Genomic DNA, 16868 nt, shown 5'->3' with positions numbered 1-16868 from the left:
TTTAGAAAACCTCAGTCTGCTTACTCAGTTTTAGTTTGAAAAGATCAGATAAGAGTTTTCTTAAGGGAACCAAGATTACAGTCAGGGCTAAACTCTCCACTGCTGTGATGATAACTGGTTTTGCACTAGAGGTACACTGATGCTGATCTGAAAATAGTTGTACACTGCTACAAAGGATTTGGTTAGGAGCTTTTCAGGTTAACTGTCTGAGTCCCCTCACACCTCCAACATCGCCAGTGTCTTATAAAAAAGACCTCTAGAAAGACAAGGTGGCACCTTTCAGAAACACGTGGCACTGCAGAGGAAAACCAGCCAGCAGTATGGTGTTGTATGCAAAAGAGATGCTGATTAAAAGTTTTTAACCTATATGATCTCAATTGGAAGGGAGAAAAAAAAAATTTCTGTTTGAACACAGGAAAAGTCAAATTGGGAAATAGAGCACAGAAACAAAAGGTCCAAAGAGCAAGTTACATATATTGGCTTATATATATAAATTTTGTCTCTAGATACATATTGCTTAATAATTCACAAAGGCCAGAATGACAGAAAAGGCTTTTATTTTTTTAAGCTGCCAAGCTCCCCTTTCTACCCTTAATCTATTTTAAGGCTCATTTCCCTGATCAAATTAATCAGCACTACCAGAGACAATTAGGACATCCTGCTCCCTTGACCACTAATCAATCCCTGCTCTCTCCTGATCCTGTATCAATATTTGTGATGTTCACAGCCCCTCTGGGACATGGATTGTAAGCACCAAGCTCATTTAGATTAGGTCTCATTATCACTGCTGCTCTCTGGCTCTGTGGAGGAAGGTGCACCACGCCAGGCTGCCCCATCCCACAGGTTACTAATGCACTGCTGTGTCTCACTCACATCCTCCCTCTGATTAGATGGAGCAGCTAAATAACATGAGAGTTCCTTCAGCCTTTGTGCCCCGCATCTAGATGGAGAGCAAATCAATAGGAGATGATTAATTACACACTCAGCTATTATAACAACAATAAGATTTTTGGTTCTTGCCGCTATCAAAGTGCAGCGCCTGTCGTTCACCTTCCACTTAACCATTCTCCTCCCTCCCCCAGGACAGAATAATCTATTTGGGTTGGCAAGAAAAGCAGAAGGTAAACATGCACATCCAGATCATTTAACCATGATTGGCCAAGCCACCTTTTTCTTTTTTATTATTTTAACATCAGGGAGTGATTTTATTTTTTTTTCTTTTAGTGTCATGTAGATTCAATCCCCAGTAACATCCAGTTTTATAGTTCTGTCTACTACATCCAGTGACCAAGCCAGCACAAACACTCAGCTTTACAAAATTTAAGGACCCAGGTCCCAAGGATCTCTCTCTTAATTAGAAAACCAATGTGATATCACATGAGCCTAAGAAACAGCTGGCACACACTCATTGTTACGACAAAGCAGATAAGGGTCCAAAATCCACATTAAATTGAGGATGTAAAAGTGTGAAGTCAGGGAGGGAAGCTCTAGGTGTAATTTCACATTAACTACACCCACTGCCATTATCACTGCCCTGTGTGTAACACCCCAGTAAACTCCAGGCCCAATAAACCTGCCAGGTGCACACACCTGAGCTTCCTTCAGCAGGAAGGCACAAAGGGACCTGATGTTCAAACGTTAACATAAAAATCATTCCAAGTGTCACACCACTTTGTCACAAGGAGAGAAAGCTCGCTCTGGTTTACAGCAAGTGCCACACTGTTTGACAATTAAATGAGCTAGAAGGCACTGAAATCCTCAGCTCTATTTCAGCAACCACATCTAGGAATTGTTCACTGCTTTTTTGGTGCCTGCCAGATTTTAGCAGTTTCAAAGCAAAACTTTTTTTTAAAGCTTACTTTTAAAATAACATGGAATATATAACTTCCAATCAAACTGCAACAAACATGATTACATCTAATGTATGCAATATATGTAAGAAAAATCCCTACATGCCAACATTTTAGGTTTAAAATATTCCAAAGTCTTTTACTCCCCTATAAATCATTAGCTTGATACTAGTGTCCATTTTTGAGGGGTTTGGGGTTTTTTTTGTTTGGTTTGAGGTTTTTGGTTGTTTGCTTTAAGATTAAGAAAACTTGGTTAAGCTAAATATTTAATTAATTTTAGCCACAGAAAAACTAACATGCATTAGTGGATTACTGTTCAACAGTGGCAAAGTAGAAGTGGGAAAAAATCTCAATTTATATCTTTTGGATTAGAAACTTATGCTGAGGTTCTAAATAACCCAGAGTTCCTGGTGTTACTCTACAGAGAGAGATGGACAGGCTTTGACTCACAATTATAAGATATAAGCAATATAATGATGAGAGAAGTTTGTACAGCTGTATTTTTCACCATTGACGGTGCACTGGTCAGGCAGGGAGAACATCAGCAATTACAAACAAAAGGGCAAGCACTGAATAATCTCCTGAGGTGTATAAAAACTCATTTACTATAGAGGAATATTCCAACCTGAGAAGACCAGGCCCAGAATACCCAATTGTTCCATAATTTATGGGGATTTCTTCATTAAAAAGCAGTACAGAGCACCCTATAAAGCCTCTTCTCAGGCACATCCTGAGACATTATGCTAAATTTTCAATATTGAATTAGGTCATGTACATAAAAACATGGTCTGGGCATGGCATTCTCTTCTAAACAAGATTTTGTGCCAAGCTCTGCTCTGAGTTACAAAGGGAAGACAGCAAGATGTTTCTACTACAGATCACAAAGGCAAGTGTCAGCACTCTGACTTGAACAACATTCCCCTTTCCACACACAAATATTCATCCTCAGGTCAAAGGCACTGGGATGGAGCTCAGAGCACACATCACAGCCCACACCATCACACAGCAAAGGCAGAAATATCAAGTTCCCCTCTGGAACAATTAATGATTGGTTTTAAAGCAAGGCTGGAAGCTGGAACCCAAAGCACAAACTGCATATGTTCAGTACATCATTTTCAAATGCTTTGATTTCGCAGTAATGAAAGGAAATTTCTTTCTGCTCAGAAATAAATTAAAAGCAATAGATTGGAGAGGGAATGTAAGCAATAACAGGCTTGGATTTCAGAGGAAGGAAATCTATTAACTGTGTTCAAAGAGAGAAGGTATTTAATTGGTGAATAACACAAGTCTGCAATATGGGCTGTTAACCCCCTGGGAGCCAAAGTGTCACTTCCATCAAAGTTCTGCTAAAAAGTCACCTGGAGACCAGGTCTGCCACCACAGATAATCTCATCCCTCCTCACCAGGGGGTTTCTTCAAATTTATTAAAAATATTCCACAGTCTGTCACACCTAGATCATGGCCTGCCTACAAGTAGGAAAAGCAGGCAATGCTGGATATAAACAATGCAGAAGAAAAATCAAAGCAAAAACCAGGCAGTTTTCCCAAGAAATACTGCAAAAACACATTTCAAGCACATCAAACTATTGCATAAATAACTAAACTATAGCAACATTCCATAACAATTACACCTAAAGAAACCTGACAAGTTTTTCCTCTTAGAGTGTATTTTTGGAGAGTAATGTGAGAAGTCAAACCCCATTAAAAGTGAAGGTTCATTCCTCTTCACTTTCTTACCTTAAACGTGCAGATTTAAGAATCATACAGTACATGTAAGGTACTGTGATTATGAGCAGGAAATTTCTAAACCTCTTGTGAGATTTAAAACCATTTTATGATGTCTCTGATACAAACCCAGGAGTTTCTAAAACTGGAAAATATTTACAGTTCATGTTCATCTTTGATAAATATAACAAACTTCAGGCTATCAGATTTTACTGCACTGTCTTACAGCTATTTCAGAGTTTAGGAGGAAGTCTTGATCTCGTTTTTCTCCTGAAGAGCAGGAAAACGTCATAAATCAGGAAAAGCACAGTACCACCATGACACTCATTCATCATCTTCAAGTCTCCTGACAGTGAATATACTGGGGCAGAAAAAGAGGAAAAGAGCGCTTTGCCATCTGTTAAAAGACTAAATTCAAAATTAATATTCCTCTAGGAACGGTGAAACAGAAGCTTGAAGTGCAAAGTCCTGAGGAATGGCATTCTGTGCTGCAGTGCTGACCAGCATGAGCTCTATCTGCTGGCAGCAGCCTGTAGTGCACAGGCTAAAAAAATCTATTTCTGATCAGTATGATCTTCACATTCACAAAGATCAGAAACATCTCAGTCTTCAACTGAAAATTCAAGGATTGGTGAAATAGGGGGTGAAACCACCAGGAATTTTATGCCAACGCATTTAAACCATGCTTGCTAAAATCACATTATCCAAGCCTCAAAGGCTGGTTTACTGCAGCCCTATGGAACCTGAGCAGACAGGAATGGGAAGAAGGGCTTGAGGTTTCAGCTGAAAACAAGTTAGGCAAAATTCAGCCTAAAATCAAAATTTGCCAGGGACTCTCAGTTGCCAGCATCACTTCAACCAAGGTTTAAAGAGAAATACTTAATCCCACTTGATGTAAAGATTTAATACAAAATTAAACTGTGGTACAAATTTGAATACACCACTAGCAAACCAGGTCCTTATTTTCACCAGAAAAACTTGCAAATTTTTTTTAACTACAAAACATTCAAGTCTAAGATAACCCATCCAAAGAAGTCAGGGGGATTCCACTACATTATTCAGCTCAGCTCAAAAAAAGGAAACCTACTTTAAGCCCTTATTTAATGCTAGGAAGACAAGCTTTCCTCACACCTGCAAATTGACATCACTGGAGGTGAAAATAAAGTATATTGGCTAAACAGCCATACATTGAGACAATTTCTCACCAAGAGATGATTACACAATCTACTTTTCACATCATTTGGACAGTATTATAACAAAATTCCAGGCTCCAGGTTTAAGTTGTATCTCTGTATACTTCATGGCAGCATTTCTCATTTTGTTTCCTGCACTGCATTCCAAATATTCAAATTGACATGCAATTTGTTCTGCTGCAACAATCACAACTCAGAGGCATCCCCTCATATGGAAACACTTTGCACAACAGCAGTTAATTCTTGAAATGTGGAAAATAGTGGACTTTGCCTTTTTTAATTATACCTTAAAAGGAATTTTTATTTATGTCACCTGAAGATAGTGTCCACAGGCACATCTGTTTGCAGTGGTGCAAAGCCAGCCCTGTGTCACTGCGCCCAACAGCTGGAGCAGCTGAAGGGCCAGGTTTACTCGAGGTTTGCAGATGCAGATAACATGTGGATGCTAGAATTTCCTTTTGGGAACGTGATTTATCAGGAGGAGCACCAGAAAGCTGATACTGCCCCAAAGAATTGAAGAAGCTGGAGAACAGTAACTCAGCCAGGAATCCAGCTCTACATCCAGGTGTTCCTTGGAATGTGACCAGACTGCTCGTGGATAAAGTGAAAATATGCAGATACAACATGTGAGCAGTAAAGAAAAACCCTAAGCAAAACAGTTTTATTGCAAGATTGAGATTGGATCCTCCAAAAGCAGAGCAGCCCCTTCAGATGTCATCCTGGACCTGCAGAGCCACAGACAGGGGGCTTAATGCTGGCAGAACAAAACTGATCTCCTGCCTTTTGCAAGGAATTCCTCACCCACCTCACCTGGGAACAGAGGAATCCATTCTGGAGCCCCATCCCAGTCCTAGCTCTGAAAGGTGATATTTATTGCACAAAGGGGGGTTCCAACACACAGCTCGTAACTCCACTGCCTCTGCTCTATCCTACACCCCTAACTAGGAGCTGACATCTGTACTGCTCCAGCTCCCAGGGGAATGTTTGTCCAGGAGAGGATTTACCACCTCTGACAGCAACTCAAGTCCTCCTTTAGTTCCCATTTCTGCACTGTCCCACAGCTCCCCCCTGATTTCTGTGAAGCCCAATGCTGGATAACCACACATCACACTTGCATTGTCTTACACACCCCAGTTTTGGGCTAGAGAGCTCACTACAAAGTCTTAAAAATGTGCTTTTTATCATCAGACATGGTTAATTCCTCATTTAAAGGCTCAAATATGCTTTACAATCTGTTCTCTGGTCATTCCAGAGTTCTCTGAAGTTCTGTTAGAGGATCATCAAGGGCTAATTGTATGGAAAAGCAGTTGATAGAAATATCTCATCATTCTCTAATCTGTTCTACATTAAATCTCCTCAGGGGGCTTGGAAGCAGAACACCAACATCCCCACAGATCCCTCCCATTTCTAGCTAGGAGCAAATGCTCAAGTTAGCAACAGAACAAAAACAATTATGAAGAATATCCTGTGTAGCCTCAGCCACATAAGATCTCAATCAAAACAACAGCAAAGAACACACTCAGCATGGCGTGTTCCAAGGGATACATTTGCTGTTCTGATTTCATTGACTGCAGATGACCAAAGTCAAACCAGAATTGTTAGAAAAAGGGGATTCATTTAAAAAAATCCTCCTGGACATGTCACTGTTTCTTGGTGAAAGCTGGCAGTCACTCCTGAAGGGTGGTGACATCTTGCATTTGTGCTTACACCAAAGGTAAAGTCCCCAAACAGCAAAAAAGTTTGGAGTAATACTTATACTTGCCCCAGCTCAGGAAAAGCAGGAGGAATGGCAGTAATTTCAGGAAAATGACTCTTGGGAGGAGCACTCAAGGCTCTGACACAGGTCTGGGGGTTTGGGTGGCTCCTGATTGCTGCTGGCTGACAGTGCACTGCTGCTCCCACTGACTCCAGCCCAGCAGCAACATCCTCACACAGCATCACTTCCAGGAGGGAATGCTTCCTCTGCTCTTTCAGTGACACAGTCTTTAAAAAGGTAAAAGCAAACAAAAATTCTTTGGTGGCAATTCACAGTTAACAGCACCTCCAGCTTCAAAAGTGCAGAATCATAGTTATTACTGATGTCAAATGCAAACAGATTAATGTAGGCCAATGCTATTCCTCCTCCTGATAGAGTAATTGCTCAGAAAGAGAGCACAAAGCATGCCTGAAAGGAACACAGAGCACTTTTAACAAAGGAAAATGTTTTACCACAGAATGAGCTTAACTTCTCTAAGCACTGTGATGGATACTTCGTGCTCCAGCAAAATGGAGTAATATAAACCACCTTAAAAGCACTTCTGGTAAATGCTGTGTAAATATGTATTGCATAGAAAGCCAGCGAGCAATAGGCTTGGAAATCTCCATTTTCAGACAGAATAAAGAACTAAACTGAAAGCAAATACAAGACATTAATTATGAAAGAGTGGCATGAAGTTGATGAAGATAAAACCCAGGAAGACAAGAGAGGTTAGAAATTAGGCTATATACAGATATGTGAAAAGGCTGTTGTCAGGTTGCTTTGAGAGGGGGAGCAGGGGGGTATTACATTCCTTAAAACACAAGACGAGAAAAGTACACAAGGAAAAAGTAAAGGTACACTGGAAACAGTTTCCATCAACATTCAATTTCAGCACGCTGAAACTTTAACCGCAGATTCGGTGCATGCGGCCAGCTACTCTCTTCTAGAACCCGGCCAGAGAACCACCTCCGGACACAAACATTCCACCGCGTTTACAACAAAGAGCATTTGTTGCTCGTGCCGTGCAGAACCCCTCGGAGAAAGTTCCTCGGCGCCGCGGCAGCCGCACACGTGCGGCCCCGGCTCTTTGTGCGCTCCCGGCCGCGGCAGGAGGGATGGATGGATGGATGGAGGGATGGGGATGGAGGGATGGATGGAGCGATGGATGGAGGGATGGATGGAGGGAGGACGGACGGATGCTCCCCGCTCCCTGCCCTTCCCGCACGGATCCCCAGCTGGCACCCCGATCTCTCGTCCTGCTGCTCTCCCCACGCTGATAGCAAAGGCAGGAGCAGCCCCGGAGCTGCCTTCGCCTCCCGCGGCAAAGCCAAGCCCAGCCCAGCGTTCCCTCCCCGGAGCCCCGCAAACCCATCCAGGACAACCCCGCGGGTTGGGGGGTGCGCGGAGTTACAGCGAGCCCACCCAAACTTCCCGTGCCGCCCCGGGGAGCCGAGGGGAGCAGGGCCACGGGCGGCGTGTCCCGGCCGAGCCCGCACACTCACACGGCACACTCACAGAGCCCCGCACACTCACGCACATAGCCCCGCACACTCACACTCACTCGCATCGCCCCGCACACTCACACTCACTCGCATCGCCCCGCACACTCACACTCACTCCCATGCCCCGCACACTCACACTCACTCACATGCCCCGCTGCAGCCGCGGCCCCGCGGCCAGCGCGCAGCCCAGCAGCGCGGGCAGCAGCAGCGCCGGCCCGGCTCGCATGGCGCTGCGGGGAGCGAGGCTGGAGCGCCGGCTGGAGCAGCACCGACACCCGCGGCAGCAGCAGCAGCAGCGGGAACAGCAGCAGGAGCAGCAGCCCCGACCCCCAAATCATTTAAAGCGGCGGCAGAGCCGCGCCACGGGCGGGGCGGCCCCGGGCCGGCCCCATCCCCGCCCCGCCGGGCCCGCCCCGTAGCGCGGAGCCCGGAGCCGTGCCGTGCCGAGCCGTGCCGTGCCGTGCCGAGCCGTGCCGAGCCAAGCCGAGCCGTGCCGTGCGAGCCGAGCCGAGCCGAGCGCAGTGCCCGTGTCCCGGGAGCTCCCCGCGGGAACGCTGCTGTGCTCCTCCTGCAAAGCGAGCTTCCCCTGCTCCGCATCCCCGCGGGAAGCGGCTCCGGCAAGAGATGGGCAGGGAGCGTTCTCCGTGTCCGCGCTCAGGGATGTGCAGCCTCCAGCCGCCCTCCCTCCTCTCCCTGCGCTGCCGGGATGCCCAGAGCGTTCTGCTGCGCTGACGGACACGGATCTTGGCTGCTCTTTATTTCCTCTGGTCTTTGTTCTGTACAGGATGCTCAGCGCAATTGTATCTGAGCTCTTCCGAGAAGTAACCGTGAAAATAAATGCGTTTAACATCTTGAGGGAGGGATAACACCGCTGCTGCCGAGAGTTAGTGACAGCAAGAACATAAAACTGGGAACTCAGGAGTGGTTTTTAAATCCCAGGGCTGCCTGCCATCCTCCAGACCATCATCTCACCTTTATGATCTCTCCAGACCTTTACTGCTGTCAAAACACAACTCTTTCCCCTTTACTGCTGAGAGAAGGGAGACCAGCTGCCCTGGAAAGGGAACTGTGCATAGTAGCAAATAAAAAAATTGAGAAAAACACACCTTAAGCGTTTTATGATCTAATGCAGGTCTCCAGGTGCATTACAGCACGGTTTCCCTCTCTCCAGAGAGCTGTGACTAACCAGGCACTGGGCTGTGAACAGCAGATGGGCCCTGAGCCAGCCAGGGCTAAGATCTGTGATTCTTTTCCTTGGTCTCCACTTGGTCTAAGGGAGCTCCTGCACAAATTTGTGACAGGCACAGCTGGGTGGGTGCTCCAGCATCCTCACCAGCCAGGAGTCAGCCTCTGCTTTACAGAGCATTCATTTGTCTCCCTCGCAGCCCTGTAACACGATACACCCACTTCTCATTTTCCACACACTTTACAAGTGGTTTCCTGTATGGTTTTTATTTTCCAAGGCCTTTGCTGAAGTAGGTAAACATTTACCATTCATAACAAGAAAACTGGTTTTATATTGTTCATTGCTTTGAAGCTTGCATGGACATGATCCCTTGGAGATTTTATCAACTGATTTCTTTTTCATGGGGAAGAAAACTCACAGCTGTTATCTGGCCTTAGAGCAGAGTAATTGTACCCTGAAATTTCCAATGAATGGCTGAGTCTTCTTGTGTCTGGAGTAGTTTTAACTCCACAGGACCTTGTGTTGAGCTAATCTCATTACCTCCCGCAGAGAACATAGTTTTTAATCATTTTATTTCTTAAACCCCAGAAAATCTTTCTTCATAAAATAATAGACATTCATTATGTCAAGGCTGAGTGTTCATTATGTCCTGTGATGTCATCCCAACCTGGATTATTTTCAGGATCACATCATGGCAAAATAGCAAAAGATCTCATTCCTCAGTTGTTGGGGATTTTTCCAGGAGAGGTAAATTAGTCTTAAAAAAAATACTTTAATTTTTTCCACCTTAAGAAACTTAAACTATTCAACGTTGTTCTTCAAAGCTGTATGTGATCATTACAAATTATACACAACATTTATTATACCCGGTTGTTAAGAAGAATGGACCAGCAACATGCAAACTGGGAGGTACTGAAATGTAGAGGGAAGGCCACTTAATAGATGAGACCTTTGCCTGGGGGCCACACAGCAAAATGCAGCTGCAGCCAAATTCTGGAGCAAAAAATCCCTGCTTTCTGAGGAGGCTTTAGCTGCTGTGACCTTGACATTGTCCTGAGCTCCAAAGCCAACCCAGTCAGTGCAATGTGTTCTTCTTACAAATCCAATGTTTTCTCCTCTGCTGTGTTTTATTTGAGAATATCCTGCAGAGCTGTTGACTTTAATGGGATGATTCCCATGGGTCGAGTTGCAGCATTGGTGGAAGGAGTTTCAAAGCCTCCTGAGATAATTGATCTGCTGGGATCCCAGTCAGTTAAACCTTCAGACCCGACTCGGAGGTAGAAGCTGACTCATTTATTCCAGTTCTTACACTGGGCTCTGGTAAAATGGGCACTGGGAACAGCATTAGTGACTTCTTTATATTCCACATCCTTGCTGTGACCAACCAGGCACCTTCCTGCTGTCCTGAAATTTATTTGCTCTAACTTCTGCATCTTTGACCTCAGCATCTACGAACAGCACCCTGGCCACTACCAAAGCAGTCACTGGACAGGTTGACCAGAGATCCCTTCCTGGCTGGGAAAAGGAGGAAATTAAATTGCATCTTGCTCAGCTAAACCAGGTTTTGAGCTGAGCAGGTAAAGTGCCAATTCCCCTTGGTGGCTTTGTGCAGTTATAATGGGATGCAATTGCCTGGAGTACAAGTGGTTAGGGGGAAAAAAAACCAGCTCGTGCCCTCCATATAGTACTGAAGGTCTTTCTAAGGGATGGAAATTGCATTATTCTCCTCTCCTGTTGATCAGAAAATTGTTCTGTCAGATTCCAGTGCAATCCAAATTCAGCACATTATTTACAACAACGTCCAGATCACGAATTCTGTAAAAGATTTGGTATCGCTCAGAATGTTCCATCCCATCCTCTACACTTTAAAGCATATTTCCCCCCTCATTAGCATTTTAATTTTGATGTGTAATTTCCTACAAACAGGCTGTGACAGTTGTTGTGTATCCCCAAGCATGAACGAGTGTTGCCCAAAACTTTGAGTCAGTGTCACGCCATGCTGTTCTATTTTCATTTTTCTGTCTAATTCTCAGTATCTCCATTGCCAGTCTTTTTAAATTGTAGCTAGTTACAGGCTTTAGCGGTCCAATCTGATATAAAGAAATTTTCGTGCAGAGATTGTAATTAGGAAGGCTGAGCTCTGTTCTGTTATTAGCAGAATTGTGATTTTTGGAGTGGTGGGTTAATTGCTAATAACCATATGCAATGCTTCTGTCAAGATGTTTCCCATTACAGTAATTAACTTAGCAGCTGGGGTAACAGACATTTACCATTTGTCTTCACAGTATCCCTGATTTAGGATTGTTCCAAAACCCTTTTTGGACTCTGTTTGTTCAATTCCCAGGTGTAAGATGAAAAAGAGGGGTAGCTGAGGAGGGGAGATCTGGGAAGAAAAATAGTACCTGTTTCAGATGCAATGTGTCTGTCAGTGGATCCTCAGGAATTCTGGATTTTTCTTCACAAATCTCAGCCTTGGACCATCATTTTCATCAGCACCAACAGAAGGGAGAGCATGGCAGAGCAGCCTAAAACAGAGAATGTTTTCAGAAATGATTACTCAGCTGCTCAAATTAATCTGATCGTTATTGAGGATTTATTAAATAAAAAGTGCAGAATTTTTCATTGCCTATTCATATCCTTAAACCTCAAAATCCCTGTGGTAGGGGATTTTTTTCTTCATGTTTTGTAGTCAACTGTACAGATATAAACATTTTTTGTTAATTACTTCCTTTCTGTGCTGTCTCACTGGAGCTCCTTCCTTCACAGAGCTGTGCCAGAATTGCAGTAATATTATTAAGTATATGGCCAACCTGAAAATTAAGAAGAAAATAAAGTTGTTCTCTGAAGCCAGATCACACGACAGAGCAGTAGCAGTTTCGTTGATTTAATTCATCAACAGAATATATTGAAGTAATTCATTTTGTTTATGAGATAATTTTAAAGACTTTTAGAAGCATGATGCCAGATTTATCCTTTTTTTTTAAATTCTTTTTAAAGTTTGATCTGGCCAGAGCAAATTCTGTACAATGCTACATTAAAGAAGGTTTGTTAATACCCTTAAAGATGTAAAGCAGCATGCCAAGGGCACGGGAAGCTTTCTCTGTTGCAAGGAATTGGCTTTGCTCCACTGCAAGGAATTGGGGAATGCTAATTTACAGCAGCTGAGGATCTGGCCCGTGTTGTTAATCATAATTATGGACTTCTTTTGGGAGGTGCATTTTCCAAACTAGTTGGGGGAGACAAGAAAATTAAGTTAAAATTATTTTCTTCCACAGGAGGTAAAAGCAGTACATAAATAAATACTTGGTGTGGCAGTAGATCTTTAAAACCTACAATAGTTCCTGGCACTGCAGAGTCCTGTGATATTTTTTCCTCCAGCACATAATAGTAAGTTTCTGATAATAGTACTCACAGACAGCTTTGATTATAACCACTTGTCAGGGAATGGATAACTAGGAAAATAACACCATATTCAACTGTAAAAAATGCTGCCTGGAGTACATTAACAGAGTGATAATTTCTGCTAATAGCAGCCTCCGAACCCCATCCATTAGCTTGGAGTTGAAATCCCTGCTTCATTTCTGTCCTTCCGAGCATTTCTGCCCTCTGACCCTGTGTCCCTTTCCTTGGGAGCAGCAGAGCCATCCACAGGCACCAAGAGTGAGGACAAATCTGTGTGTGAGCTCTCTGGTGGCCACTGGGGACAGGGACACTGCTCGTGGGCAGTGCCACCCCAGCGGATGGTGAGGGGCAGGGATGTTTGTTCAGTAGGTTTGCATCCTGTGGGAATTTTCTGCCAGCATCCTGCTCCTTCCCCGGCCTCCTCCTCCTCCCTGCCCACTGGAGTCAGCAGCTGCACTCTCCCAGTGTCACAGGAGCTTGGGGGTTTCATTCGTGTCCCTCAGGAGGAGAGGGCAGGATGGGTTGGAAGGGAGGGAAAATAGAAAAGGTCTGAACAAATCAACCCCAGAGCAGTAGAATCAGAGAATGACAGAGTTGTTAAGGTTGGAAAAGACTTTCAGGACCATCAAAATCCACTGTCAGCCACCACTGCATTCACCTCTAAACCACGTCCTCGAGTGCCACATCCTCAGGCTTTTTGGACACTTCAGGGACAGTGACCCCACCACTGCCCTGGGAGGTTTGTTCCAATGCTTACAACCCTTTCCACGAATAAATTTTCCCTAATATCAACTGTAAACCTTCCCTGGCAAAACTTAGGACCTTTTCCTCTTGTCCTGTCACTGGGACATGCCTGACTCCCCATCACTACAACCTCCCTTCAATAAGGTGTCCCCTCACCCCACTCAGTCTCTCCAAACAGAAAAATGTTCAAAAAAAGTATTTCTTTTTGACATAATTAGGAGAAGCCCATTGATATTCAAGTCAGGAGGATATTTCTGTAGGGACCCATTACATCTGATTGGGAAAATAAAATGTTACCCACATCCACAATTACTTCTATAAAGACCACTGATCTCATTCCTGAGCTTTTCTTTTCAGCATTAGTTAACCAAAACTCTGGTAAGAACAGGCTCTTGACAATATAATCCTAAAATAAGTTTTATGTTGGCAGGCAATAGCAACTGGGAGTACTTTCATCTATTTCTGGATTTGGGATAACAACACTCCAGTGAGTGGATAATCTGGTGTGCTTGTGTACATTCAAATGAAAATCACACATTAGGGGGAAAGTCACATCTTCTCTGACCTACACAGGTGAGAGCCAAATGTACCTCTAAATTTAATGCAGCTATTCCAGCCTCATTTCAACAAAAAGGAAAGAATTAGGGGTTAGAAAGTTTAGAGCAATCCATTTTTTTTCGGCAGAGCAGTGTATTACTAAATATTTTCTAGGAGAAACTATTTTATTTGGTTTTTAACAAAGTGATCTTCTTTTGGCCACGCTGATACCCACCTGAAAAACCTGCAAGCAGCTGAACAAGCAACTCATTCAAAAATTTAGCAGAGTATCTTCATGCTTGTGCATTCAGAGAAATCAAATTTGGGTTATTCATGCTAGGGGTGTTTAAATGCTCATCAAGTCAGGAGATACTGAGAGCCCTTGGAGACTTGGCCAATCTGACTATAAAATATTCCTGATCCATCCAGAGGACAGGAAACTTCAGAGAGCTATCCTCTAAGAAAATTGAAACAAATAAATGAAAAAAAAACCCAAAAAACAAAAACAACCAAACCAAAACAAGAAACTCTTAAAATATGTGATAAAAGAGGTTTGTTGCCCCTGATGAATTTTTCAGTTGGTTCACAGCACAGCTCAGTGGGTGCCAGGGCAACACTAAAGGGATGAAGTCAATCACACAAAGCAGGCACTAACAACACTCCAGCAACCTCAGCCTTTTAAACTCCAGCCTCAGCCAGCACTGATACTTCAATCATTCTAATTTATCCTCCGGGGTAGGCAGCCCCCTCAAAATTTGGGTTTTAGATGTTCAAGCTGGTAACTCTCATCTACATCACTGAAAATGCAGTCACAAAATAAATCAAAGTGAAAGAGGACTCAGAAGTGGGATTCTCCTCGGGGTTTGCCCATCCCTTTGGGATTGCTGGTGGATCTCAGATGTGAGCTGCCTGAGCTCCCCCCTTTGTCTAACACAGTGCTGAGCACATCACTGGGACTTAAAATGCTGAAATTCAAAGGAATAAATGTTTTGTTTGTTTGCTTCCAATTAGGAGCTAATGAAATCCCAGGAATACACTTGCAGGTGGTTTGTCACAGAACTGAAACTCAGTAGTGTGTTGCAGGGTGTACCTTCCCTCTCTGTCTGTTCTGCTGACACAACTAGACCACACTTCATTCTCCCAAAGACATTCCAGCATTACTTTACTGCTTTTTCCTCCAAATTACCTGCCTGGCTACTGTCACCATTGATCTTTTAGTCCTTGACTGAGTAATCAGTCAGTGAGCTAATTAATGTAGTGGCTTGGAGGGAAGGATGAAATGAAAAAGGAGATTTTTTCCCCTTATTCTTGATGTTTTTATTGCCTTTGAAAGGTGCTTTATCCGTAGCATAAAGGAGCATTTGTCTGTGCCTTTTCCTCCTGTCAGTTCCCCTACTATAAATCTATTTCTCAGCTATTTAGAGAAACCAGGAGAATTTCATGGGAATGGTGATACTGAAATCTAAGGAAAAAAGAAACCTAAGATTTTCTATTTGTTTTTCCCCCATTGACACTCACAGACTGCAGTGTGTATTTGGAGTGAGTAGCAATTGCAAGACCTGACCCAGATTTTCAGATGGTTTTAGAACTAAACAAATGTTTTAATATTAAGATGGCTTTGTCATATTTTATAGAAAAAGAAGTGTGTTCTTTCTTTCTTTCTCTCTCTTTCTTTCTTTCTTTCTTTCTTTCTTTCTTTCTTTCTTTCTTTCTTTCTTTCTTTCTTTCTTTCTTTCTTTCTTTCTTTCTTTTTCTTTCTTTCTTTCTTTCTTTCTTTCTTTCTTTCTTTCTTTCTTTCTTTCTTTCTTTCTTTCTTTCTTTCTTTCTTTCTTTCTTTCTTTCTTTCTTTTTCTTTCTTTCTTTCTTTCTTTCTTTCTTTCTTTCTTTCTTTTTCTTTCTTTCTTCCTTCCTTCCTTCCTTCCTTCCTTCCTTCCTTCCTTCCTTCCTTCCTTCCTTCCTTCCTTCCTTCCTTCCTTCCTTTCCTTCCTTTCCTTTCCTTTCCTTTCCTTTCCTTTCCTTTCCTTTCCTTTCCTTTCCTTTCCTTTCCTTTCCAGAACTTCAGAACTTCCCAGAACTTCCCAGAACTTCCCTTTCCAGAACTTCAGAACTTCCCAGAACTTCCCAGAACTTCCCAGAACTTCCCTTCCCTTTCCTTCCTGCTGGGTCTGCTCCCCCTGTGTGATCTGCAACCCCCCAGATTTATCCAGATTCATTTCTAACCAAAATGGGTCAAGCTCAGGTGCCTGAACATACAGTTTAAACACCACCACTCAGTCTGACTTTAGTCTGAGACCAAGGACATGAGAAACGGGAATTTCAGAATAGTTTGGGTTGGAAGGGAATTTAAAGATCATCCAGTTCCACACCTTCCACTATCCCAGGGTGCTCCAAGCTCCATCCAACTTGGCCTTGGGCACTTGCAGGGATGGGGCAGCCACAGCCTCTCTGGAATGAACAAATATTCCAAAAGTACTCATCAGGCTCCATGGTTTAAAAGAAAAATAAATACTCAAATGCTAAGCACCAAGTTCTGCTAAAAGAAACAATGAACTGTTTAAAGTTAGCAGTACACAGATCCTGTTTTCCTCATGCTGGATATCTAAGAAGCATAGAGTATTCTGGTTGCTATAATAACTCTGATACGTGAGGAGGTATTTAATTTCCTTTATTCTCAAGGAATTCTACATGCCCTGGAACAGCTCTTTTAATCCACAGAGTTAACCCCACACTACCATGCACACAGAGGTGGATATTTACATATTCTACAGCAGGATTTAAACACTGCTGTCCACAGGGAGCTGATGAACTGAAAATGGTTTAATAAGCTTTCTCTTAAAATTCTTCGGGGAGGCAGATATTAGCATCAGCAGTATTTGTTGCTAAATGCAAATAAAATCATGGTGCATGTGGGAATTGTGCTGCCCATGCTCCAGCACACAGCGAGCCCAGGGCTGCAGCAAGCAAGTGGCAATTAAATATTTCACACATGCC

At 43.3% G+C, this 16868-nt stretch overlaps 1 protein-coding gene across 6 annotated transcripts in view; it reads right to left on the bottom strand.

Annotated features, from left to right (window-relative positions):
- LOC115907100 (multiple epidermal growth factor-like domains protein 6) overlaps nucleotides 1–8332 on the bottom strand; it is a 191276-nt gene extending 182944 nt beyond the window's left edge. For all 6 annotated transcript variants that reach the window (XR_004060973.1, XM_030954764.1, XM_030954765.1 and 3 more), the window contains exon 1: nucleotides 8155–8332. Coding sequence is in view for 5 of the 6 variants with exons in the window: in XM_030954764.1 (XP_030810624.1) it covers nucleotides 8155–8234 (80 nt within the window). In the remaining variant the exon portion in view is untranslated. The remainder of the gene's footprint in view (nucleotides 1–8154) is intronic.
- Nucleotides 8333–16868: the final 8536 nt, after the last annotated feature.

The sequence above is a fragment of the Camarhynchus parvulus genome, chromosome 9 (assembly GCF_901933205.1).
Source record: "Camarhynchus parvulus chromosome 9, STF_HiC, whole genome shotgun sequence".
Classification (NCBI taxonomy): Eukaryota; Metazoa; Chordata; class Aves; order Passeriformes; family Thraupidae; genus Camarhynchus; species Camarhynchus parvulus.
Note: the sequence above shows the minus strand (reverse complement) of the source record. Positions and strands in the feature narration are given on the sequence as shown.